General features: G+C 44.8%; 1 protein-coding gene across 1 annotated transcript in view; it reads right to left on the bottom strand.

The window, feature by feature from the left end:
* KDM1A (lysine demethylase 1A) overlaps window positions 1-27,322 on the bottom strand; it is a gene marked incomplete in the record, with an annotated part of 2,315,042 nt that overhangs the window by 1,928,947 nt on the left and 358,773 nt on the right. The window contains 1 exon segment of the mRNA XM_044060124.1: window positions 8,384-8,570. Coding sequence (XP_043916059.1) covers window positions 8,384-8,570 — 187 coding nt within the window.

Below are 27,322 nucleotides of genomic sequence, written 5' to 3'. Positions count from 1 at the left end.
ATTATAAGTAAAAAACTAAGAGCTCTCATATAATCATCCAAGGCAAATTTTGAGAGAAAAATCGCCAAGGACTCAAAAGACAATCATAAGGCCTTCTTTAGCTATGTTAGAAACCTAGGAGGAAACTCCCAGATATGCTCAGAATTACTTCAAAATGATGTGAAGATTACTGAACCTACACACATTGCCAACATACTGGCTGACAGGTTCAGTGCAAACTCCCAAAAGGAGAGATATCTATACCAGAGGATTGTAGCCCCCCCAAACATCTCCAACGCCCAGGTGAGAACTGCCCTCTCCAAGGCAAAAAACACAGCATCCATGGGGCCGGATGGTGTCTCCGGCTGTGTGCTCCACGAACTCAATGAGGAATTAAACCCACAGTTAGGACAGCTGTTTAATCTTAACCTCACCTCAGGATACGTACCCAAGGAGTGGCGCACGGCGACTGTGGTCCCACTTCACAAGGGCGGTGCCTCCACCGACCCTGGTAATTACCGTCCCATTAGCTTGACAAGCCTTATCTGCAAAGCCATGGAGAGGATCATAATGGAACTCATAAAGACATAGGGAACTTGCAGACTTTGGATCCAACCCAGTTTGGCTTTGTCAAAGGCAGATCATGCCTTTTAAACTTGGTTGACTTTTTCGAGACAGTCACCAAGGCCATTGATGAGGGAAAGGCAGTCCATACAGCTTACCTCGACCTGGCAAAGGCCTTCGACACAATACCCCACTCAGGTATCATCGAAAAACTCACCAGCTTGAATGTAAACCCATACATCACAAGATGGGTTGCAAACTGGCTAAGTGACAGAACCCACAGGGTCAGAGTTGCTGGAGCCATGTCAGACTCAAAGCCTGTCACAAGTGGTGTCCCACAGGGCTCAGTCCTGGGTCCACTCTTGTTCGGCATCTACTTTTCTGAAGTACAAGCAAACACAGGAGGGTTATGGCTGACAAAGTTTGCAGATGACTGCAAACTGGGCCATAGTCGAAAACACATCTGACACAGATATCCTTCAGAAGGGCCTCACAGAAACGGATAACTGGTCCCAGAGCCATGGCCTAAAGTTAAACGCCAAGAAATGCATAGTCATACCCTTCGGGAAAAACAAGGTTACCCCTAGCTACCATATAGGTGGCAATCCACTGAGCACAGAAGAAGTCATCAGGGATCTGGGGACCCAGGTTGACAGTAGCCTTCGCTTGACACTCATGTTGCTAAAGTAGTTAGGAAAACCTTCTACATTGCCCACCTGATCATGAAGGGATTCACATCTAGATCAAGGGAGGTCATCATCCCCCTGTACTCATCACTCATTAGACCCATGATTGAGTACAATGCCCCATTCGGAATGTATCTGACCCGACACCTGCAGCAGCTGGAAAGGCCCCAAAAGTTCCTCACCAAAAGGATAAAGGGTCTCAAAAATATGTCTTATGCTGCCCGACTGAAAGAACTCCAGCTCTATTCAGTCTCATACCGCTTGCTCAGAGGTGACCTGTGCCTGACATATAAGGCCATGTCAAACCCAGACTTGATGAATATGTTTCACCTCAAAAAATCTAGATCCCTCCGAACCACAAGGGCGGGAGACTTAAACCTTGACACGGTTATTAATAGAATGTGCTGGAGGGACAAATTCATCAGAGACTCCCTATGCTGTGGAACAAAATCCCGGTACATGTGAGGCAGAGCACCTCGCTGGCCTTGTTCATGAGGAATCTTGACCAATGGATGGGAGATCGCAGATATACCCCAGGGATTACTTCAGTGTCACTGCTTGACAGAGGCACAGCAAAATAATAGGCATAGTTTTATTCAAACTAAAGGGGTGGCGAAAGCCACATGACTATGGGCTAGGCTTATAAATGCCCTTGGGCAGATAGCCTAGTATGAACCTATGAACCTAATAGTTTTTCCCCCCTGTTCTGTGGGTTAGGGAAGAACGTAGGCAAATGAATAGCTTGGTTCAAGGATACCCTGGATACCACCTTTGGCATGAAAGTAGGATTGGTTCTCAGAGACACTCTATCCTGGTGAAAAATAAGGAAAGGCTGTACTGCCATAAGTGCCTGTAACTCGGATACTCTTCTTGCTGAAGTGATTGCCAGAAGGAAAGCAGTTTTCCAAGATAAGAACTGTAAGTCTGCTGATGCTGCTGGTTTCAAAAGGGGGTAATGTTAATTTTTCCAGCACAAAATTGAGATCCCATGTAGGCAGAGGGGGTCTCCTTGGAGGTTTTACATTTTTGATCCCTCTTAAAAATTGTCTGAGGAGAGGGTGAGAGAAGATAGGTGGATCCATGTTGTACTCTGCTGAAATTGCTGAAGCATGAATCTTAATGGAAGAATAGGACAGGCCATTGTGGAACAGTTCTGCTAAATATTCTAGGATGTGTGCTAGGTTTGCCAGTGTGATATTTGTACCCTTTGATGCGCTCCAAATGAGGAATCTCTTCCATTTAGCTGAGTATGTCTTCCTTGTGGAGGGTCTGCGAGCCCCCAGGATAATGTTCTTGACCCTCTGAGATAAAACAGTTTTGTTTTGTTTTAAGCAATTTTCCAGGCATTTAGCTGCAGTGTTTTCAAGTTTGGATGCAGGGTCTTGAAGTTGTTCTGCGTTGGAAGAAGAGGCCATAGGGGTAGAGGCCATGAGTTCGCCCGAGACATGCTTCTCAGTAGCGGGTACCAGTGCTGCCTTGGCCAGTCTGGAGCTATCAGTATCACCTTTGGCTGTTCCTCCCTGATCTTCAGTAGAACTTTGTACATCAATGGGAGAGGTGGAAAAGCATACACTGTTAGGGCGTTCCAGCTGAAAGAGAGAGAGTCCACCCTCCAGGCTTGTGGGTGGTATACTCTTGAGCAGAATTTCTTCAGTTGGTGGTTGAGTGGGGAGGCGAACAGGTCTATCTCTGGCAGTCCCCATTTGCTTGTTATGATTTTGAAGATGTCTGGATGCAGCATCCATTCGTGAGCATCCGTGGTAGTTCTGCTTAGGCTGTCTGCTAGTGAATTCTCTTTTCCTGGTACGAATTTGGCCTGCAGCTGGATGTTGAGATTCAGGCCTAGGTTCCACAGATCCATTGCCATCCGGCATAGAGGGAAGGAATGCGTGCCTCCCTGTTTGTTTATGTACCACATGACTGTGGTGTTGTCTGTCCTTATCAGCAGATGTCCTTGCTGGAGGAATAATTTGAATGTCTCGATTGCATGTTTCACCACCAGCATCTCCTTTAGGTTTATGTGCAAGTTCAGCTGGTCCTGAGACCATAAGCCTTGGATACACTTGTCCTCCATGTGTGCTCCCCATCCTAGGTCTGAGGCGTCCGTGGTGATGGCCTGCCTTGGTTGTGGTTTGTTGAAAGGCAACCCTCTGTTGGACTGGCAGGCCTGAGCCCACCACAGGAATTCCTTTTTTAGGCATGGAATGATTGGTATCATGGTTTCTAGACTGTGCCTGTGTTGAGACCGTACATTCCTTAGGTACCATTGTCATTTTCTCATATGTAGCCTGGCATGCGGGATCAAGATTATGCAGGATGCCATGTAACCCAGGGCCTGCAGGACTTTCCTTGCAGTGAGCTGAGTTTGTCTTGTCAAAGCCATGAAGTAGACTGGAAGTTGCTTTTGTTTTTCTTCTGTGAGAAAAGCCATCTGAGTCATTGTGTCCAGAACCACACCCAAAAATGTTATCCTTTGGGATGGCACTAGTTTTGACTTCTGGATGTTGACTGTGTATCCCAAGGCCTGTAACAGGTGCATGACATAGGCCAAATCCTTTATTAGTTTCGCCTTGTTGTCCGCTTGTATTAGGCAGTCGTCCAGGTATGGATAGATTTGAATTCCCTGAAGCCTGCAATGTGCAATTACTGATGCCAGGCATTTCGTGAATACTCTGGGCGCAGTAGATAAGCCAAAGGGCAATGCTGAGAATTGATAATGCTCTGATCCTGCAAGAAATCTGAGGTGTCTTCTGCAATCTGGTCGTATAGGGACGTGCAGGTATGCCTCCTTGAGATCTAGAGTCACCAGCCAAGACTCCTTGCCCAACATGGGAAGAAGTTGCTGTAGTAGGGGGTCAGCATCTTGAATTTTGGCACAATGGGATATGTGTTTAGTGCGGACAAGTCGAGAATAGGCCTCCATTGGTTTTCTTTTCTTGGTACAAGGAATAGTCTGGAAAAAAATCCTTGGCCTTGTTCCATAGATGGTACCCTTTCTATAGCTTTCATCTGAAGTAAATTGAGGATTTGTCTTAAAGCCTCTGGCTTCTGGTTTGGTGGAAGGTTTGGCATTCCGCTCCTTCTTGGAAAAGTGTGGAAGTGAAACCTGTATCCTTTGTCTATGGTTTGCAATGTCCATTTGTCTTTTGTAATGCAATACCAGTTTTTCAAGAATAAAGACAGCTTTCCGCCCAAGGGTGCATCCAGTTGTTCCCTGGTAGGCGGAATCAGAGTCAAGTCATTGTGTCTGTCCTGTGGAAGTGGTTGTAGTTGCAGCTGTGGCAGTACTCCTCTGGTTGGCAGGCTGCCACTGACGACCCCTGTAGGCACCCTTTGATTGACCTCTGCCTCTTGGGCATCTATTCCTGCCTTTCTGTGTTCTAGAGGTGTCTGGAAAGGACCAATTCTTTGAAGGCCAGTTTCTGCTGAACCTCGGAGGTTGAACCTGCAGAAAATCCTTTACTGTTTGCACAGATTTTGCTTTTTCTTCCACTTTCTTTAGAATCTCCTGTGCAGGGGAGCCAAATAAACTTTGTTTCTCCATTGGAGCATCTAGGGGTTTAGCCTTGACATGGTCTGGCAAGGATTGCTCTTTTAGCCAGGCATGTCTTCGAATTACTGCCCCAGTCATAGCTGATCTAAATGAAGCCTCCAGTGCATCATAGCCACATTTTAAGAAATGATTACTGACCTGCTGAGAGTTGTGTACCAAATCCTGAAGGGACTTTCGTTCTAAAGGTTCAGTAGAAGAAAGCTTTTTATTCAGCTGATCTAACAAATATTCCTGGTACTGTATCATGTGGAATTGACAGTTTAATGCCCTGGCAGAAAGAGTAGCAGATGTATAAACCTTTTTTCCCCATCTCTCTAATGCTCTTGACTCTCTTTCAGAGGGTAGGGGGTTTTTGGCCGTGGCAGCTGCAACACCTTTTGGGCCCTGAGATATAGTTTCTGGGTCTGCAGCATGGGCTTTATACAAATGGAAGTGAGAATCCGGAACCCTGTAATATCTGTCAGGTTTGGCAGGGGCCGGGGGAAGAGAGTCAGGGGCAGAACTGACATCATTATATGCATCAACTACAGTTAGCACAGGTGGTATGGCTAAAGGCCTATGTTGTGGTAAGTGTAAAAAGGTTCTTAATCTTTTTCTAGAATCAGAGAAATCCTGACCCTGCCATTGAAAGTGTTCCCTCATTGAATGCAAAGTTTCCCCAAATGAAAATTCTTCAGGAGGGGAGGCAGAAGGAATAGAGTCTTCTGCATCTGAATCCTCATAAGGAGAATATGGCCCTTCCTGATGGTCTGATAAATCAGATCCATCCGAGGAGTAATCTGAGGAGAGAGGTTCAGGGGGTTAAGTCCTAGGTCTTTTGTCAGGAGGAGGGTGGGAGGCCCTGTCTGGGTGAGGTTGGGAACCCCTAATCATGGATATAAGGTCCTCAGCAAGGCTGAGAATCTGAGAACTTGAGGAAGGTCTCTGAGAAGTAGCTTTTGCAGGTAAGGCTTTTGAAATTTTAGCTGCTTTAGCTCTGGAGAAGGCCTTAATAGACATAGAAGCAGGGGGCCTAGCTGCCCCACGTGCATGAGTAGAAATGTCCAAAGGAATGGTGTCGGACAATTCTTGTGCGCTTGCTTCTTCGGTAGGGATTTCTGTAGCCTCTCTGGCCTCGGTTGTCGGAGGTATGATTTTGGCAGAAGTAAGAACCGAGGACTCTGTTTCAGCCGAAACTGAGACACTCGCTGTAGGCCTAACCGTGGTTTCAGCCGAAACCACAGGCCGCGAGTGTCGGTCCTTTTCCTTGCGTTTTTTGGCTAAATGTGCAGTCGGAGTCTCCGACGGCATTTTATATGCAAAAGCAGATCCAAAAAACTCTTCTGCAAACTCCGACCGACGTCTAAGAGTCCGTCGGTTGAAGGAGGCACAGGCTAAATAAGCTGATACGTCGTGGTCTGGGCCTAAGCAAGGGAGGCAGTAAGAATGGAAATCCTTATGAGGTATTTGTTTCACACAAGTTAAACAATTATTTACTTTGACATCGGCTGAGGCAAGAAAGAGTCCCCAACGGGGTACTTAGCTTTTTTAGAAGTCTTCGGTAGCTGAAATCTCTGGATCTGACCGACCGGCACTTGCGAACAGCTTCTGCTTCGGGCACCGCGCGGCAAGAAAGACCGAGGAAAATGGCGTCGGCTGATGCCTTTATACCCCAGAAGCTCTGACGTCGGGGAAAGTGTGACATCAGCCGAGGCCAGACCCAGACTTTGGAATCCGGCCGACCGAAGGGCTGCCTGAGGCAGGACAACCCATATGTTATGACTGCAGATGCATCCTTGAAGGACATCAGGGGTAAAAGATGAGTAGTCAGATACAACAAATGGTCACAGCAGTCAACCACCTGATGCTGAAGCACATGGTGAGTTGTGTGTGATGGTAAAAGCAGTTTGCTTTTTTTTTCTTTTTGTGACTGGGGGGGGGGGACAGACCACGAGACCAGTAGTCTGATCCACGGTCATGCCAAAAATTATGCCGCTTTCCCTGGGATGACAAACAGCAATTACAGATAAACAGTACAAATCCACAAAAACTTACTTTTTTGACAGAAAACACAGTAAGAAGCACTTTAAAATACAAGAGCCCCACAAAAGAAAAATAAATACAATTTCTTCACAGAAAAAATGTTTTTCGGATACTTTAAACCACTTTTAAACTGACAGGAAAAAACAAGTGCTCTGTTTAAAACTATGTTACAATCTTGAGACAGTCCATTAAAACAAAACACTCCTATCTTTAAAATAACTTCTTTGAACAGGAAAATACATCAACAAAATTAAGAAAATGGAAGTTTTTTCCCCCCCTAAAGCGAACTTACCTGCCCAACAAAGGAAAGCACAAGCTGACTGTCAATCGTTGAAAGCCTCAGAGGAGTATACTGTTCAGCTGCAGTAAAGCTCTGAAAGGCTTTGCTCCCAAACCCAAGTCAGCTCAGTTTGAGTTGCATGACAGTTTGGGTGCATGGAATGTGCTCTGAAGCTTTGGAAGTTGGTTGGCTGTTGTATCCTTGGCAGGATATAACTCAGAGAGCTAAGGCTACTTACATCACTGATCAATATGATAAACATGCAATTCTTTTAACAAGGATATCAGTCTTCATAAATATGCATAAAGAAAAACTGGAGGGCAGTGCAGAAAGTACCGCTGCCAAAAGTAAATCTGGTGATAGACTAGAGGAGCAAAGCTAGAGGTACTGAAATAAAATGATCCCAAGGGGCACAAATTGCACATCCTCTACCTGAAGCACCTCAAAAATGTGTACATTTACTCCTTATTCCACAGCTCTTTTTTCATACAGCATGTGCATCAAGACACCACATGGCATTACCAGTTTAACAAGACAAATTAGAAACAGCTATATCTACCATTTTCAATTACCTCCTGCTGTGGACACAGTCCTATAAAGCAGACATTCATAACATAAGTCATCAAAATGGGAGGTAAGGACTACAATACCTCAGCCTCATGTCCATATAGGCTTACAGCAAATATACTTATTTTGTGAGAGCACTGTAATTGAACTTTGACCCAAATTTAGCTCATACTTAAGACTATCCAAACGCTGCCAACTACTTAAAACAGTAACAAGTAGCTAAAGGCAGAAGAAGTCTGGTTTCAGATGAAAGCGCTTAACGTATTGTATCAACTGTGATTTGGAATAAACTCTGTGTGTCCAAGCCGAGGTCTTATCGTTTTATGTTATCCTGCCTTTAGCTACTTCATACTTAAGACTACAACATGAAATCTATACTTAACACCTTCATTTGATTTCACTTGAATCTAAAGCCAATGGATCTTTCCCAATATACATTTTCAGACAACTACTGTTAGCGTACATAATTACATAATTTTAACAGACAGCTGACATTAACTCTTAACTCTTCCCTTTACCATGAGATACTATGTAATGGAGCTCTACAGCCTCCAACAAATTCAATACTAAACAGACAATGAGCCAACAAAGTAAATGAAACACCCACAAGAAAATATACAAGTTCTGTACTGCCTATTGTTCATAATGTTTTAAAATTAAAATGTCATCTTTTTGTCAAAGTGCTGTTTCCATTAAGCAAACCCAATATTCAGTCCCAAGATAAAGGCTTACCCCAACTGCTGTCTGACATACCAGATGGTTCTTCAGGCTCACTATCATTCTCCTCTTCAGGCGGTGGTGGTTGTGGTACAACAACTTGTTTTCTTTCTTTTTCAGCTTTTGCATTTCTCTCTTCCTCAGAATAATACTCATCTTCAGACAAGTTGGCAAGGCTCTCATCCATCTCCCGGTATTCAACCTGCAATCCAATAACAATATCATTAAAATTTATAAGCTTTATGAAAACTACAGATTACGCAAGCAATAATGTGCAAGAGGGTGTGTGCTGCTGTATAATGCCTACCAGGGGTGTTCTAAGGCCTGATACCACGGGCACCCTGGAGAGCATTACTGTGCTTTGACAGGGCTGTTAATAAAACTGTTATGTTTTTAATTTTTTTTTACTCTGTTTACATTTTTGATATAAAATAGCTCCCCTGTCTGTTTCAGACTTGCTATAGTATATGTAAATGCTGTTGGAAGAAGTTTACATCCAAAATATAAAAGATTTTTCAAAACATGTCCAGATATTTACCTCATGTTTGGCCCTTTACTCATCAACTTTCTGGTTTACTGACCATCATTAAGTATTAAAATCAATATAAAATATATGTACTCACCATAACATTCCATCTGAGTTGATTCTCATTCGTCTTTGACCTGAAGAACCCGGTCGCATACTTAAGCTTCGGATCCAAGCTCCTCTCCTACCCATAATGCCCCAGTCTCCCTCCTCCCCTCAGACAGATTGTTGCAGAAAACAGCAGCATCACAATGTAGAAGAATATGCCCACAACAAACTGGCATAGCCACAAAAGGTCTAACAAGGGAAAAACAAGCCAAAGGAGATGGAGCTAAGACTTTTCCATTTGGTCAATTACGCAGCCCACACAAGGCAGGGGGAAGAAGGGATGGACAGCTGAAGACAAATGAGAATCAACAACTCAGATGGAATGTTATGGTGAGTATACAACAGTATCTGATGTTCTCATTTGATCTTCAACCTGAGGATCAGAGTCCCCAGATACCAATAAACCCCGGGAGGTCCTCATGGAAGGATGTTCCGGGGCATAGCTGAGCCAAAAGATGCCCTTGAAAGAAGATGCAATTTATAACAGGAGATAAATGTGTACGGAGATGCCCAGGTAGCTTCAGAGCAGATATCATCTAAGGAGACCATGGACCAAAAAGTGACAGAAGTCGCAATAGATCTGGTGGGATGTGCCCGGACATGCCCTGGAGGAGATAACCTGTTGGCACGACAGGCCAAGGAGATGCATTCAGAAATCCATCAAACAATAGTAACTTTAGAAACTGAGCAGAGAAATCAACTGGACCAAAGAAGAAACAAGCGTACTTTTAGCATACAGATTTAAAAAATGTTTTTGTCAATACTTCCTCAGAAAAACAAACTGAATACAACTCATAAACCTCTAACCAGTTTAAATACTAATGTTAACCAATAAAAACACAGCATAGCAAACAGCTCAATTATCTCTTAAAAACACAATGCCAAATAAAGTTATAAAATAGCCTTATCTATTCAGATTCTTTCCTTTTTAAAAAAAAAAAAAAAAAAAAAAAAAAAACACTTGATGTTAGTATCATTAAGACCAGTTTTTTGTCAGAATCTAATCTAATTTGCCACACAGCTTCCTTTTGTTCAAGATAAGTCTTAAAAATCACCACCCCTCAAATCTGTGAATCCTTGTTCTAAAATAGAAAAAATAAATTTGTGTATGCCTAAATAAAGCATTTTTACTGTCGGTCTTTTTGATGCTATAAAGATGTTCTCTCATTCTAACACAACTTCCTAGTGGTCATCCATATATAAAATGATGTGCATCCACTCAGACACCTATGTACGCTACTCCTTGAAACTTGGCACAACTTTGGATATTTTTTATCTTTATGTATAAGGGGGGGTTGGAAAGATAATACTTGGATCTCAGAAACCCTCCTGGCTGAGGTAATTGCAACTAAAAAAGGCATCTTCCATGACAGAAATTGCAAGTCAACTGTGGCAGCCGGTTCAAAAGGAGGAGAAACCAGGGTCTGCAACACCAAAGTGAGGTCCCAAGGGGATGGTGGGTCCTTAACCAGAGGCCTGAGGGAGGAAAGTACCTTTCAAAAAAGGCTTTACAAAGTTTGGAAGAAGCCAAATAAACCAAATTCTTGCCTATGTGAAAGTTACAAATTGCTGCCAAATGTACCTTAACTGTACAGAAGCTAGCACCATGATTACTATCTGCCAAAAACTCCAAAATGGCCGGAACTGGGGCAGTGAAAGGATCCAGGTCATGTTGAAAGGCCCAGATCAAGAAACGCTTCCACTTACTCAAATAAATCTTCTTTGTAGATTTGTGAGCCGCTACCAAGATCTTCTTGACAGGATAAGACAGCCCGGGAATCCTCATTATCATGGGAAATGGAGCAGCCAAGTCGTGAGCTTCAGGATGATTAAGCCTGGGTAAAGAATCCCAGAGGGATGTTTGATCAGATACGGAACAAGGGTGTCTAAGGTGGACACACTGCAGGAGACCACAGAGAAGAACCAAACTTGGCGAGGCCAGAAAAGGGCAAGGAGGATCACTGAGCACCCCAGCTGTCGAGCTTTCTGAATGAACTTGGATATTACAGGAAGTGGAGGGTAAGCATAAAGTAGACTGGAGGGCAAAGCATGAACTACAGCGTCTCTGGAGGGCTACCCCACAGGGGGGTTCAAAGCAAAATACTCACTGCACTTCACATGGGACTGAGAGAAGAGATCTCAGCAAGGCTGACCCCACTTTCGAAAGATCTGTTCCGCTACTGAAGGATTCAGAGACCACTCATAAGGCATCAGAATAGACCTACTGAGCCTGTCCGCTAGAAGGCTGGACCGCTCTGGAATGTGCGTTGTCACCAGAAAACGGCCGGTGGAGATTGACCACTCTCTCAACTTCATGGAATTGCAACAAAACGGGTAAGTTCTTGTCCCGCCCGTTTGCTTACGTACTAAACTATTCACATATTGTGAATCTGTTTGGCAATAGTCCCAGGAGGAAGGTAGACATGTAGCACTTGCAAGCCAGAAGCACCACCCTCATCTCCAGGACACTGATATGCAGATTCATCTGTAGAGAAGACCACATGTCTTGGACTAACCTTCCCATGCAATCCCCTCCCCCCCTCCCAAGTACAGAGGCTTCCATGATCACCATGGTCGTGGGGGAGAAAAGAACAAACTGATGACCCTGAAGGAGGTCCGGGGACTGAAGCCACCAAAGAAGGGAGTCCTTGCAAGCATGTGACAATTCAACAAGATGCGATAAGGGAAGGTCTAGCAAGGAACACTGAACAGCTAAGGTCCACTGAAGAACCTTCGTATGAAAGTGGGCTGTCAAAATGAGAGTCACTGTGGCCGCCAAAGACCCTAATGCCTAAAGAACTGAATCTGCTGGGGGAAGTTTGGCTTGAAAAATGCAACTCACATGATGTTGGACCGACAGTAGTCTGCCTGGAGGCAGAAACACCTTGTCCTGGGTAGTGTCTATTCAGGCTCCTATGAAGTCAAGAACCTGCAATGGTGCCAGCTGAGATTTGTTGAGGTTTATGGTTATGCCAAGGCATTGAGCGGTCTGGAGATCATCCCTGGCTTGAAATAGTCTATATCTGGAGGGAGTAGAAAGGAGCCAATCATCCATGTAGGGGGAAGACCTGAAACCTCTGCAGCCACAGGTGAGCCCAAGCTACCGCCATCATTTTGAACACCCAGGGGGCAGTGGTGAGCCCAAAGGGGAGCACTCTGAACTGAAAATGACTGGCTCCCAGCCGGAAGCAGAGGAAAGTACAGTTTTGTACCTACCATAAATGTAGATGTTCGAGTGTTCACACTGCTGCAGTCATCACACTTGGGTTATCCTGCCGTCAGGCGGTCCCGCAGTCGGCCAGAGTTCCAAAGTCTTGGTCCGGCATCACTTGCTGTCGCTTCTAACCTGACGTCAGTGCGCCAGGGGTATATAAGATGCATCCGACACCATTTTCTTCAGATTTTCTTACCCCAGATGTCAGGTGCCCGCAAGTAGGTAGGCAATACATATTGCTAATAAAATATATATAAGAAATAAACACAATACCTTCAGCTACAAGCAAATACACCAAAAAGGTTGGTTAGGATAGAAAGGTATAGATAAGTTCAGCTAGGACAGAGGGGATGGAGGGAGGGTAAAGTACAGTTTTGTACCTACCATAAATGTAGATGTTAGAGTGCTAATACAGCTGCAGTCATAACAGATGGGATTCTCTCCTGCCGTCAGGCGGGTCCTCGGTCGGCCGAAGTCCAAAGTCTAGGTCCGGCGTCGGTTGTCGTCGCTTCTTCCCTGACGTCAGTGCGACAGGGGTATAAAAGAACCAGCAGATGCCATTTTCTTCAGTTTTTCTTGCCCTAGATGTCAGATGCACCCAGAAGGACGGCAATACATAAATTAGTGTAATAAAGCAATGCCATATAAACAAAATACAGTAGTGCAAGCAAATACATCATGAATGAATACCCCAATCTGGTTGCATGAGGATATGTCAGCCAATAGGCCTGTCCCAAGAGGGGAAGGAGGGAGGGAAACCTGGACTGCAGCTGTATTAGCACTCGAACATCTACATTTATGGTAGGTACAAAACTGTACTATGTTCATCGTGCATACAGCTGCAGTCATAACAGATGGGTAGAATCCCAAAGCTAAGAAAGGGGTGGTAGGCACTAGGTGGAACTAGGAGGAGCCAGAATGCCCTGCAAGACTGCAGTGGCAAAGCCCGCTCTAGATTTGGAGTATAGTGGAAGGTGGTAGTGCTTGGAGAAGGTATGCACAGAACTCCAAGTGGCTGCTTCTAAAATATCTTTGGTAGGAACTCCTCTGAGAAAGGCTGCAGAGGTAGCCGTGGCCCTTGTGGAGTGAGATCTGATGCCTGTAGGTACAGTTTTGCCATGAAAAGAATAGCAAAAGCGTATGCAGTGGGCTATCCATTTTGAGATTGTCTGTTTGGAAATTGGCTTTCCTTGAGCTCCTATAGCATAGGACACAAAGAGCTGTTCTGATTTTCTGAAAGGCTTTGTTCTGTCCAAATAATAACGCAGTTGTCTGCGGATGTCCAAGGAATGTAGTAATCTCTCCCCTTTGTTTTGAGTATTAGGATAAAAGGTAGGCAAGTGTATGGCCTGATTCAAAGCTACCCTGGATACCACTTTAGGCATAAAGGACGGGTTGGTTCGTAAGGAAACTCTGTCCTGATGGAAGATGATAAAAGGCTGCACTGCCATGAGAGCTTGTAGTTCTGACACTCTACGAGCTGAGGTAATAGCCAGAAGGAAAGCTGTTTTCCAGGATAAGTATTGCAAATCTGATGACGCAGCTGGCTCAAAAGAGGCAAGGTCAGTTTTTCCAGAATGAAATTGAGATCCCAAGCAGGTATTGGTTGTTTCCTTGGGGGTTTTAGATTCTTAGCCCCTCTGAGGATCGGTCTTAAAAGGGGGTGAGAGAATAAGGGTGGATCAGTGTTGTATTCTGCAGAAATGGCTGAGGCATGGATTTTGATGGAGGAGAATGAAAGTCCACTGCTTAGCAGCTCAGCTAGATACTGTAATATTTGAGGTAAATTCAGTTATCCAGGATCCTGGCCCTTTTTCTCATTCCAGACAAAACCGTTTCCATTTTGCGGAGTAAGCTTTCCTAGTAGACGGCCTTCTGGCCTTCAAAATGACATCCTGCACCTCCTTGGAGAGTAGGGTCTGTTGTGATGCTAAGGAATCTTCCATGCGGCTAGATTGAGTGTTTTTAGCTGACTGTGAAGAGTTTTGAAGCTGTGCTGAGTCAGGAGAAGAGGCATTAGAGGCAGGGTCCATGGTGGGGAATGCGTCAGGCTCCTCAGGAGTGGGTACCAGTGTTGTCTTGGCCAGTCTGGAGCACTGAGAATCATCTTTGGTCTGTCTGCTCTGGTTTTCAATAGAACTTTGGGCAGCAGAGAAAGAGGTGGGAAGGCATAAACTGTCACTGATGTCCAACTGAGAGAGAGAGCGTCCACTCTCCAGGCCTTTGGATGGAAAATCCTTGAGCAGAATTTTGTCAATTGGTGATTTTTGTGGGAGGCAAAGATATCTATGTCTGGCCTTCCCCATGCTTGGATTATCTCTGTAAAAACTTGAGGATGCAACTTCCATTCGTGTGGATCTGTCATATTTCTGCTTAGGATGTCTGCCAGCGTGTTTTCCTTGCCTGGCAAGTACTGTGCATGCAGTTCGATTTGTAAGTCCATGGCCATGTTCCAAAGTGACATGGCCAGTCTGCATAGGGGGTATGAATGTGTTCCTCCCTGTTTGTTTATGTACCACATAACTGTGGTGTTGTCCGTTCTTTTTAATAGTTGACCTGGTTGCAAAAGGTCTTTGAAAGCTATAATAGCATTTTTTACTGCTAGCATTTCCTTTTGATTGATGTGAAGGTGCTTTTCTTTTTGGGACCATTTGCCCTGAATGCACCGATCTGTCATGTGTGCCCCCCCCAGGCGTAGTCAGAGGCATCTGTTGTGATGACTTGATTTGCTTGAGGCTTGCTGAATGGGAGACCTGTGTTTGCTTGGCATGCTTGAGCCCACCACAGAAATTCCTTTTGAAGACATGGAATCGGTGGTATTATTGTTTCCAAACTGTGGCTGTGTTGAGACCATAGGTTTTTCAGGTACCACTGAAGTTTCCTCATATGCAGCTTTTCACATGGGATTAGTAAGATGCAAGATGCCATGAATCCCAGAGCCTTCAGGATTTTCCTTGCAGTCAGCCTGGTGCAATTTGCTAGTGCTCTGAAGTATTGAGTTAGTTGCCCCTGCTTCTCTGGCGTGAGGTAGGCCATCTGGGTGTTTGTGTCCAAGTTGGCACCCAGGAAAATTATTTTCCGAGAGGGTATTAGCTTTGATTTCTTTTTGTTGACTGTGTATCCCAGAGAGTTCAACAACATTATTACATAAGCCAGATGTTTCAGAAGAATGTGCTTGCTGTCCGCTTGGATCAGGCAGTCATCCAAATAGGGGTATATTTGTATCCCCTTGAAGTCTGCAGTAGGCAATTACTGATGCCAGGCATTTCGTGAATACTCTGGGCGCAGTAGATAAGCCAAAGGGCAATGCAGAGAATTGATAATGGGTTGAACCTGCAAGAAATCTGAGGTATCTTCTGCAATTTTGTCTGATTGGGACATGCAGGTATGCCTCCTTGAGGTCCAATGTTACCAGCCAAGACTCCTTGCCCAGCATGGGAAGAAGCTGCTGTAGAGTGCGTATCTTGAATTTTGGTACAAGCAGAAATGTGTTTAGGATGGATAGGTCCAAAATGGGTCTCCAATATTTTCCCTTCCTTGGTACCAGGAATAGTCTGGAATAAAAACCTTGACCTTGTTCGTGCGTAGGTACCTCTTGAATAGCTTTCATGTCTATGAGATCTGTAATTTGCCTTTCTGCCTCTGCCATTTGATTGTGTGGCAGGTTTGGCATGCCTCTCCTTTTTGGAAGGGTGTGAAAATGGAATCTGTAGCCTCTGTTTATAATGTCCAGGATCCATTTGTCTTTTGTGACAATATGCCAATTTTTTGAAAATAATGCCAGTTTTCCGCCTAAGGGTGCTGCCATTTGAGTCTTGCTTGGCATGCAAAGGGGAAAGTCATTGGGCTTGCTTTCTGAATGGTTGCGAGTTATCCTCACCACCTCTTTGTGTAGGAGCTTGCCATTGTCTGCCTCTAAACGATCCTTGGGATTGTCCTATGCCCCTCGGATGCCTGTATCTACCTCTTTGTGGTCTGTCCGTGGCTGGAAAGGACCAATTTTTGGAAGGCCAATTTCTACTTAAGCGTGGGGGTTGTACCTGTAGAAAATCTTTCACAGTTTGCATTGATTTAGCCTTTTCCTCCATTTTCCTTAATACCTCCTCAGCATTAGCACCAAATAATACATCCTGTTGTAGAGGGGCATCTAGTAATTTAACTTTGACATGAACTGGCAAGGTTTGTTCATTGAGCCACGCATGTCTATGTATGACTGATCCTGTAACAGCAGCTCTACACGAGGCCTCTAGAGCATCAAAACCACATTGTAAGGTATGTTTACCCAATTGTTCTGAACTATGCATCAAATCCTGCAACTCCTTCAAGTCTGGTTGTTCAGGTTATGACATTTTACTTTTCAATTGTGATAACAAAAACTGTTGGTATTTCAGCATATAATGCCCTCATGGTTAAGGTTGCAGAGGTATATACCTTTTTACCCCACCTTTCTAAGGATCCGGAATCTCTCTCGGACGGTAATGGATTTTTAGCAGTGGAGGCCTTAATTCCCTTGGGGCCCTGTGAGATAGTTTCTGGGTCAGCAGCATGGCTTTTGTATAGAAATTGGTGTGAGTCAGGAACCCTATAGTACCGGTCAGGCTTGACTGGGGCTGGAGGTAGAGAATCCGGGTTAAGGCAGGCCTCAGAGTACACATCTAGTATGTCCAAGACAGGAGGTATAGCCAGAGGCCTGTGCTGAGGTAGCAAGAGAAATTCCCTAAGCCTTTTCTTGGAATCTGAATAATCTTGGCCTTCCCAGTGGAAGTGTTCCCTTAAGGTATGCAAAGTTTCCCCAAATGAGTAATCCTCTGGAGGGGATACAGAGGGAATGGACTCCTCTGCATCAGAGTCTTCAAAAGGGGAGTAAGAATGTTCCTGATCATCAGAGTGCTCTGAAATAATGGAGCCCTGATCAGAGGAGGTGGATTCTTCCTCCACTCTGGGTCTCTTGTCCGGGGGGGGTTGAGAACCCCCGATAAGAGTAATTAAATCCTCAGCCATTTTAAGCATCTGTTTTTTAGGCATGGGGCCTGGAGATGGGCCCTGTGTAGCGTGTCTCTTAGAATGCATGGCTGCTTTAGACTTAGTGAAAGCCTTGATGGAAAAAGGAGAAGAAGGTCTGAAGACACCTTGAGTGGAGGTAGACCTATCCACATTTTGAGATTCACCGCCAAGAGTGGCTTTGGTATCTGTAGTCGGGGTGTGGGCCGAGGAGCCTGCGACCTCGGGCACAGGAGACACCGCCAATGAAGTGTCATCAGTAGTCAGGGGCTGCGTAGGTGCCTCGCTGAGAACTGGACCACGTGTAGTCGGCTTTGGCGTGGTGTCGGTAGAGGCCACGGACCTCGTGTGTCTGTCCTTATCTTTGCGCTTTTTAGACAAAACTGGAGTCCGAGTATCCAACGACATAATATAGTTAAATGTTTTGCCAAAATAATGCTGGGCGAACTCCGCCCGACGCTTAATGGTGCGTTTGTTGAATGTAGCACAAAAGCGGCAGACTGAGACGTCGTGGTCTGGGCCTAAACAAGGAATACAGAGGGAATGGAAATCCTTATGCGGTATTTGCTTCCCACATGAAATACAATTATTAACTTTGTCTGACATCGGTCTGAGGTAAGAAAAGTTTCCCCAACGGGGTACTTAGCTTTCAAGAAGACTTCGGTTTCAAAACATTCGTAATTTCAGTAGCTGGCCGACCGGTACTTGCGAACTGCTTCTGCTTCGGGCACCGCGCGGCAAGAAAGACTGAAGAAAATGGTGTCGGCTGGTTCTTTTATACCCCTGTCGCACTGACGTCAGGGAAGAAGCGACGACAACCGACACCGGACCTAGACTTTGGAATTCGGCCGACCGAGGACCCGCCTGACGGCAGGACAACCCATCCGTTATGACTGCAGCTGTATGCACGATGAACATCCTGGACTACAGCATTGTGAACACTCACATCTACATTTATGGTAGATACAAAACTGTACTATGTTCGTGTTACACTGCTGCAGTCATCACACTTGGGGAGAATCCCAAAGCTAAGGTTGGGTGGCCAGTCTATAAAGATATAGGATTGGCTATGAGGCCCTGCAGAACTACAGTGGCAAACCCTGCTCTGGATTTAGAGTAAAGAGGCAAGTGGCAATGCTTGGTAAAGGTGTTCACTGAACTCCAAGTTGCAGCCTCCAAAATCTCCTTGGTTGGTACTCCTCTGAGAAAGGCTGTTGAAGTGGCTGTTGCTCTGGTAGAATGTGGCCTAATGTTATCAGGGACTGATTTTCCATGCTGCATGTAGCAGTAACAAATACAGTGTCCTATCCATTTGGAAATGGTCTGTTTTGAGATGGCCTTGCCCTGTGATCCTGCAGCATATGCTACAAACGGTTGCTCAGTTTTCCTGAAAGCTTTTGGGATGGTTGAGAAAAAGTATTAATGATACCTGGGAAATGTTTAGGAACATGGCAACTAATACAGATGCATTTAAATGTGATATAAAATACAGTTTTAGAAGGAACAAAAACATCAAGAATATTATCGAAAAAAGGAAAACTGTAGATAGTGGAGCCAACAAGAGACATGGTACTTTTAAATGTGGTAGGTGTGCACAATGTTCATATATTGCTGGATTAAAAGAAGTAAGAATACAGAGTCTCCAAATAACTTTAAAAGCTAAAAGATATAATAGTTGCTACTCAACAGGAGTAGTATACCTAGTATTTTGTAAGGCCTGTTGGAGTTACCACATAGGTAAAACTGAACGGCACCTCAGAAATAGAATATACGAACATTTCAGGGACATCAACAAACATAACGACAATAATGCATTATACAGGCATGCATTGGTATGTAAACAAGCAGATTTCAAATTTTGGGTGTTAGAGGAGATGGAGCCCATGGATAGAGGAGGTGACTGGGAGACAAGGTTAGAGTACAGGGAAATGATCTGGCAATTAAGGTTAGATGCATGTAGTGGAAAGGGACTAAATGACCACATATCCATAACCCCGGCATTAAAATTATTGGCAATGGTCCCGAAAAAAGTAAAATGCAGAATGAATAACGATATAGGGAAGTTTAATGAATGAATAAATAAACAGTTTAGTTTTTTATTTCTAATTTTAACAATTAATAAAACATTTTTAATATTTTAATATTTTGAAGAATACATTGAGTTTTTAACATTTAATATTTATAGTTTTATATATATAGATTCCTATTGACCAATTATGCAGCCTTCCTGTTCATTTCATTTAATTTAGATATTTTAATAATTATTTATTTATACATAGGTCTTTTAATACTAACAATAACATTATATATAGATATATATTTATTATATATTTTTATATTATATTAATGATGATATATACATATATATGTATTTATATATATTTTTTATATATATTTTTATATATATATATTTTTATATAATTATTTGTACACATTCGATTTTTTCATATACATGTTTACAGATGCACAGAATATTTTAGTAATGACAACAATGAAATATTATTTACAATCAATATCAATTGCTGCTTTATGGTTTAAAACAATAGGTATTTATGTATTTTTGAGTCATTTGGTGGTGCGTATTGTGTTACTTATGTTTTTTTGAACCTGCATTTTTGTTTATTACAGTTTTACAAAATGTAATGTTCCAAGCAGTGTTGCATAGACTTTTAATAGAAGCTAGCCCTTTAATTTTGCTATTAATTGATTGTATAATTAAAGTAATTGTTAAATTTTAGCCAATAGGCTACTAATACTGTGATATATAATGTATGGATTGTTAAGGGTAACTGGATTCTGAAGAAGTCTCCGTCAAGGAGACGAAAGTGCTTAATCAGTTAGTTTTGTCTTTTATTTATTTTTTATTTTACATTAAACATATTTAAAATATCCGTTTGACATCGTTCACTTTGTGATTACAACAGCAGTTTGGTTCGTGGGTAAAGGGACAGCCTTTATTGTGCCGGAGCAGCGTAGTGTTTTAATTGTGTTTTGTGCCACAACTTTGGGTTGTGTGGTTATTAGTATCTTCTGCAATCTTGTCTGATAGGGACATGAAGGTATGCCTCTGAGGGCCAGAGTAACAAGCCAATCCTTCTTGCCCAGCATGGGAAGAAGCTGCTGTAGTATCAACATTTTGAATTTCGGAACCTCCAGGTAAGTGTTTAGAGCTGAAAGGTTTAGTATGGGTCTCCAGGCTTTGTCCTTTCTGGGGACCAGGAAGAGTCTCGAGTAAAATTCCTTGTCCTTGTTCCTGTTGTGGTACTTCTTGAATAGCTCTCATGTCCATGAGGGCTGAAATTTGTTTTTGAGCCTCTGCCCATTGATTTTGTGGCAGGTTTGGCATTCCTTTTATCCTTGGTAAAGTGTGAAAGTGGAACCTGCAACCTTGAGATACAATATTTAGAACCCATTTGTCTTGGGTGATAGTTTGCCAATTTTGAGAGAAAAGGGCTAGTTTTCTCCCTAAGGGGGTTGCCAAAAGGGAAATGTTTGGCATACGAAGGGGGAAGTCATTGGGACTGTTTCCTGTAAGGTTGAGACCTGTCCTCACCTCCTTTTGGGGTTGAGGTACCCCACTGTCATTGTCTGTTAGAGCTTTGGGGTTGAGATCTGCCTCTTGAGCGTCTGTATCTGCCTCTCTGTGGCCTGTCCGACACTGGAAAGGACCAATTCTTTGTAGGCCAATTTCTGCTAAATCGAGGTGGCTGTACCTGTAAGAAATCTTTGACTGCGTGCATAGATTTAGCTTTATCCTCCATTTTCTTTAACACCTCTTCTGCCTTAACACCAAACAACGTATCATGCTGTAAAGGAGCATCCAATAATTTTGCCTTAACATGATCCGGTAAACTCTGTTCTTTTAACCAAGCATGTCTTCGAATCACAGAACCTGTAACAGCAGCTCTACAAGAGGCCTCTAAAGAATCAAAACCACATTGCAGAGTATGTTTTCCCACCTGTTCCACTGCATGCAATAAATCCTGCATTTCTTTATAGTCATGAGCTTCTGAGCTAGCAAGCATTTTCTGTTTTAACCGAGAAATTAAAAAGTGTTGATACTTAAGCATGTGAAACTGGCAATTTAAAGCCCTTACTGCTCAAGTTGCATTAGTGTAAATGTCTTCCCCCATCTATCCAATGCTCTAGAATCTCTGTCAGAGGGGACTGGATTTTTTGCAATGGAAGCCTTAACCCCTTGGGGCCCTGGGAAATGCTTTCTGGGTCAGCAGAAGGGTTTTTATAAAGAAACTTGAGAGTCCGGGATTCTATAATACCTATCTGGCTTGGCTGGTGCAGGGGGCAAAGAATCAGGAGATAAGCAGGAATCAGAGAACACATCATTCACAATATCTAACACAGGCGGAATAGCCAGGGGCCTGTGCTGAGGCAATAAGAGTTAGTCCCTGAGCCTTTTCTTGGATTCTGAATAATCCTGACTTTCCCAATGGAAATGCTCCCTCGTGGTTATCTAAGGTTTCTCCAAAAGAGTAATTCTCAGGAGGAGAGGCTGAAAGGATAGATTCTTCAGCATCAGAATCCTCATAGGGGGGTAGAGAGTATCCCTGGTCTGAAGAGGAATCAGAGGAAATGGAAACCTGATCAGAGGAATCAATCTGTATCCTGCCTAGGCCTTTTCTGAGAAGGGTGATAGGAACCCCTGATTAGAGTAATGAGGTCTTCGGCCATTTTAAGCATCTGTTTTTTAGGCATGGAGGACTGTCCTGGAAAATGCTGTACTTGCTTCTTTGTCTTTAATGGTGTTTTTGCCTTGGTTGTTGCTTTAATGGTAAGTTGTGAAGGTCTGAAAACACCCTCAGAAGCCGATGCCTGCTCAGCGGCTCCGGACCCATCTGAGGGATTAGTTTCCATAGGCACAATACCTTGAGTTTCCAGAGGCCTAGTTGTCTCCACGTGGGAGTCGGAGGCGGCCTGTGGCTCTGAGGTAGCAGGTGTCAGGGGCTGTTAAAGCGCCTCACTGAGAACCAGCGACTGGCCTAGAAGAGGCTTCGTCGTCGGTTTTGGACCTCGGATGCCTGTCTTTATCCTTGTCTTTGCGTTTTTTCAGAATTGCGGTCGGTTGATCCGATGGCACAGTATAATTGAACCTTCGGCCAAAATAGTGCAAAGCAAAATCAAAACGTCGTTTTACAGTAAGTTTGTTAAATCTAGCACAAAACCGACAACTAGTGACGTCGTGATCAGGGCCTAGGCATGGAATACAGTAAGAGTGGAAGTCCTTATGAGGTATTTGCTTTCCGCAAGAAATACAATTATTAACTTTTTCTGACATCTGTCTGAGGCAAGAAAAGTTTCCCCAACGGGGTACTTAACTTTATTGAAGACTTCGGATCTGAAATTAGACTTCGAAAATCTCAGGAGTCGGCCGACCGGCACTTGCGAACTGCTTTTGCTTCAGGCACCGCACGGCAAGAAAGACTGAAGAAAATGGCGTCTGATGCATCTTGTATACCCCTGGCGCACGGACGTCAGGGAAGAAGCGACAGCAACAGACACCGAACCAAGACTTTGGAACTCTGGCAAACTGCGGGACCGCCTGATGGCAGGATAACCCAAATGTGATGACTGCAGCAGTGTAACACGAACATCCTCAAAGATCGCCTCTTAATCTTGATATGATAGTACACATCTTGGAGGTCCACAGACACATAGTCATTTATTTGCGGGAAGGGCAGAATGGATTGAAGGGTGACCATTCGGAATTTTGTCTTGGCATCAGACAGGTTCAGGGTTGAAAGATCCAAGATGGGTCTTCAGTACACCATTTTCTTTGGCACCAGGAAGAACCTGGTATAAATGCCTAATCAAGACTGGTCAGGGGAGACTGGCTGGATGACTAGTTTTTCGAGTAGCCTAGAAACTTCTATGGCTGCCTGCTCCTGTTGCATGGGTGGAACATCCTGGAGGTGTTTGGGAAGGACTGGGGACTGAAGAAAGGGATAGAGTATTCTCAGGATATTATCTGCATAACCCGATTGTTTATGGACTCCCAGGCTGTTGGGTGCAGAGATGTCCCCAGACTGCCTCCAGAGATGAGCAGTCGGGCAACCCTTCAGGACTGCTGTGAGGATCTGTCCGGGAATAGAAGCTGAGACTCTTGATTCCTTGTGCCCCCTCCGCCACAGGGACAGCATCTGTCGTATCCCTCTGCATCTGGAGAAAGGCAAATCCCAACCGTCCTGAGAACAGCATTGAGATTTCTGGAACCACATTCATCTTTACCCCAAGCTGATTCCTAGCGAAGGATCACTGCAGGCTGGAGAAGGGGATCCCGATGGCAGACAAAGTCTTCCAGTCCTTCTCGCTCTGGACCAAGGTATCTCTGTTTTACCAAACAGGGTAGAACCATTAGAGAGCGTTCATAAATGACGCCTTGAAGGGCTCAGAGAAAACACAAAGCCAGAGCCAGGTGTGACGCCTACTGGCTACTCCTGTCCCAGGTGCCCTAGAGGAACCTGCCGCAAGTGTGACAGGAGCCTCATTGAAGTATTCCATATCGATGTAAGGGAAGCCATATGGGAGAACACCTTCTCCTCTGCAGACATGGACCCTGGGGCAGACTCAGCGACCCCTTTGACCAGGTCCTCTGGAGTTTGATGACACATGCCAAGGAGTTCAGCAAACTTAAGGCAAACGTGGCCGAGGAGAAAGCCCGCTTCCGAAAATGGTGCATGGACTGAGACTACCTGTCTGCAGGATGGACCAGAAGAGCTCTGCTGTGTCAGCTCTTACTTGGTGGCCGCCACAACCACCATGGCATCGACCTTGGATCCCCTTGACCAATGCTGCCTGACAGGGCACTGAGTACTTTGGCCAGGCGCTTGGGGATAGGGTCAACCGTATCTGGTTTCTTCCACACCCTAGATGAAATTGGATCCACGCAGGGGGTAGAGGGTCCTGTGTCAAATGCATCCAGGAATACAGACTCAACCAGGTTGGGCTTCTGGGTAGACCATCCACTGCGGTGATGCAGGATTTCCATGATGACTCCAAGAGAGACATCCTCCAAAAGTGATTGGGGGGGGGGGGCCTTCCCCTTCCTCCAAGTCGATATCTTCTGTAATGGACACTAGCAGGGGAATCCAAGTGCCTCCCTCTGCAATGTGTGCTTCTAAGGTGCTCCTGGGGGGAAATTCCAGAGAGGACTCGGGGGAGTTCCCGGAGGGGTGGGGACCTCCTAGGGCAAAGTGGCAAAAGGCTGTCCCTGAGGGGCAGGAGGGCAAACTCTGGCCCAGAAAGAGAGGGTGTCAGGACAGACTCCCAAGGATGATAGTGTGAAGAGTCTCGAAGGGGCCGAGAGGACCCTCTCCCATCACATCAAAAGCAAAAGGCAAACTGATACCTGAAGAAGAGATGACCAGGGCCAGATCCACCTCTCCCTGTGTCAAGGGAGAAGCTGAAGCAGTCTCTCCCAGTGCCGAATTTCCAAGAAGAAGAGAAGACTCTGAAGGACTTGAGGTCAACCCTATCCCCTCAGACCAGACATCCAGGCTTCAGCTTAGACTGCCACTGACGCAGACCCCTCAACACCAGGGAACCTCAGACCTAACAACTCCGAAATTGGAAGTCAGATCAGAAAATGAGTAATTGGTAAGAAGGACTGTATGCCCCTGGCCTCAGAGGGAGACGAAGCAGCCAGGACTCCTAACTGAATCTAGGCTCTGATGAATTTCCACATCATCCTGCTATGGTACACCTCCAACAAAAAGCAAATGCACCAGAAAATTTAAATAGACCAAACAAGAAGGAAAGGTAGAGCCAAGAGAAGTCCGGGGGCTGGAGGGAGGCTAACCAGGACTGCAACAATGAATACACTCCAACATCTACATTTATGGTAAGTGCACACAACTGTACTATGTTCTTCGCCTTTCACTGTTGCAGTCATCACATTTGGGTTGATTTCCAAAGCTAAGGAAGGGAGGAGGAAGTCTGAGAGCAATAGGGCCAGCTATTAAGCCCTGCACGACTGCAGTGGCAAAACCAGCTCTGGATTTAGAAAAAATAGGCATGTGGTAATGCTTGGTGAAGGTATGTACAGAGCTCCAGGTAGCAGCTTCTAGGATGTCCCTGGTAGGGACTCCACTAGAAAGGCTGTAGAGGTAGCTGCAGCCCTGGTGGAATGTTATCTTATCCCCTATGGGGTAGGTTTTCCATGGTGCTTGTAGCAGAAATTAATGCAATGGGCTATCCATTTAGAAATGGTTTGCTTTGAAATGGCCTTCCCCTCTGCCCCTGCAACAAAGCCAACTAGCAGCTGTTCAGTGCACGTCCAGAGTGTGCAGTATTCATTCTCCTTTGTTTTGTGAATTAGGTAAAAAAGTAGGCAAATGAATGGACTTGGTTTACGGCCACACTAGACACCCCCTTGGACATAAAGGAAGGACTGGCCCCGAGGGAAACTCTGTCTGCATGCAGGACAATGAAGGGCTCCACTGCCATGAGGGCCTGTAATTCAGACACTCTTCTTGCTGAAGTGATGGCTAGAAGGAAGACTGTTTTCCAATATAGGAATTTCAACTCTGCTGTTGCAGCTGGCTCAAAGGGAGGTAGAGTGAGCTTTTCCAATACAAAGTCAAGGTCCCAGGCTGGAGTAGGGGCTCTCCTGGGTGGGCGGGGGGGTGGGAGGTCTTAAATTTTTGGCCCCTCTAAGGAAATGCTTTAGCAGGGGGTGAGAGAAGAGGGGTGGCTCAGTATTATAATGTGCTGAAATTGCAGAGGTATGAATTTTGATGACAAGGACAGGCCCTTGTGGAGCACTTCTGTTAAGTACTGAAGAATATGAGGTAAGCTAGGTACCGTTGTGCCCATCCCCTGAATCTGGCTCAAGGAACAGTATCTTTTCCACTTTTCCACATAGGATTTTCTAGTACTAGGCCTCCTTGCCTCCAGAATGACATCTAGCACCCGCTTGCTGAGGGATGCTATTGGAGAGCTCAAGGAATTAGCCAGGCTGCAAGGTTCGGAGTTTGAAGCTGAGGGTGCAGAATCTGGCCTGCCTGCTTGGACAGCAGGGAAGGGGTCTGAGGCAGGTGCCATGGTTCCAGCAGTGTCATACTGCACAAGAGGGGGTACCAGTGCTGGCGTGTGCAATCAGTATTGTCCTTGGCTTGTCCTGTTTGATCTTTTGCAGAACCTTCGAGAGGAGAGGCAGAGGGGGAAAGGCATAAACAGAGAGGTTTTCCCAGGTAAAAGGACAGGGCATCCACTTTCCAAGCTGTGGGAAGTCCTTGTGCAGAATTTGTCCAATTGGTAGTTCTGAGGGGAGGCAAACAGGTCTACCTCTGGAGTCCCCCATTTGTTCCTAGAGGTTGAATATTTTTGGTTCCAGTTCCCATTCGTGTGGTTCCATGAGATTTTTGCTTAGGTCGTCTGCCAGTGAATTTAGCTTGCCTGGCAGGAATTGAGCTTGGTAGCTCAAGGCTGTGTTCCACAGAACCATGGCTAGTCTGCAGAGAGGGTACGAATGGGTTCCCCCCTGCTTGTTTATGCACCACATAACTGTGGTGTTGTCTGTCTTTACCAATAGTTGTCCTGGAAAAATGTGGTCTTTGAAGGCTGTCAGGGAATTCTGTACAGCTAACATTTCTTTCTGGTTGCTATGCAGGTGCTTCTCTCTCGGGTTCCATTTGCCTTGAATGCGCTGCCCTACAAGTGAGCCCCCCATGCATAGTCTGATGCATCTGTTAGGGTTTGAGCAGCAGGGGGTAGAGTGAAAGGGAGTCCCTTGTTGTGGTAGCAGGCCTCTGCCCACCAAAGGAACTCTGTCTTTATACAAGGAATGATAGGAATCATTGATTTCAGGTCCTAAGAATGTTGACACCATAGGCTTTTTAGATACCATTGCAGTTTCCTCATATGCAGTCCTGCATATGGAATTAGTAGAATAAAAGAGGCCACAGGGCTTGCAGAATTTTCCTTGCAGATAGCTGGGTCTTTGTGGCCAATAGTTTGAAGTAGTTTGTCAAACTTGTTTCTCTGGAGAGAGGAAAGCCATCTGGGAAGTTGTGTTCAAGCTTGCTCCCAGGAATATAATCTGTTCGCAGGGTACTGGGTGAGATTTCTTTTAGTTTATGGTGCACCCCAG

Source organism: Protopterus annectens, chromosome 1.part2 (assembly GCF_019279795.1).
Source record: "Protopterus annectens isolate FY-2018-M chromosome 1.part2, PAN1.0, whole genome shotgun sequence".
Lineage (NCBI taxonomy): Eukaryota > Metazoa > Chordata > Ceratodontiformes > Protopteridae > Protopterus > Protopterus annectens.
Note: the sequence above shows the minus strand (reverse complement) of the source record. Positions and strands in the feature narration are given on the sequence as shown.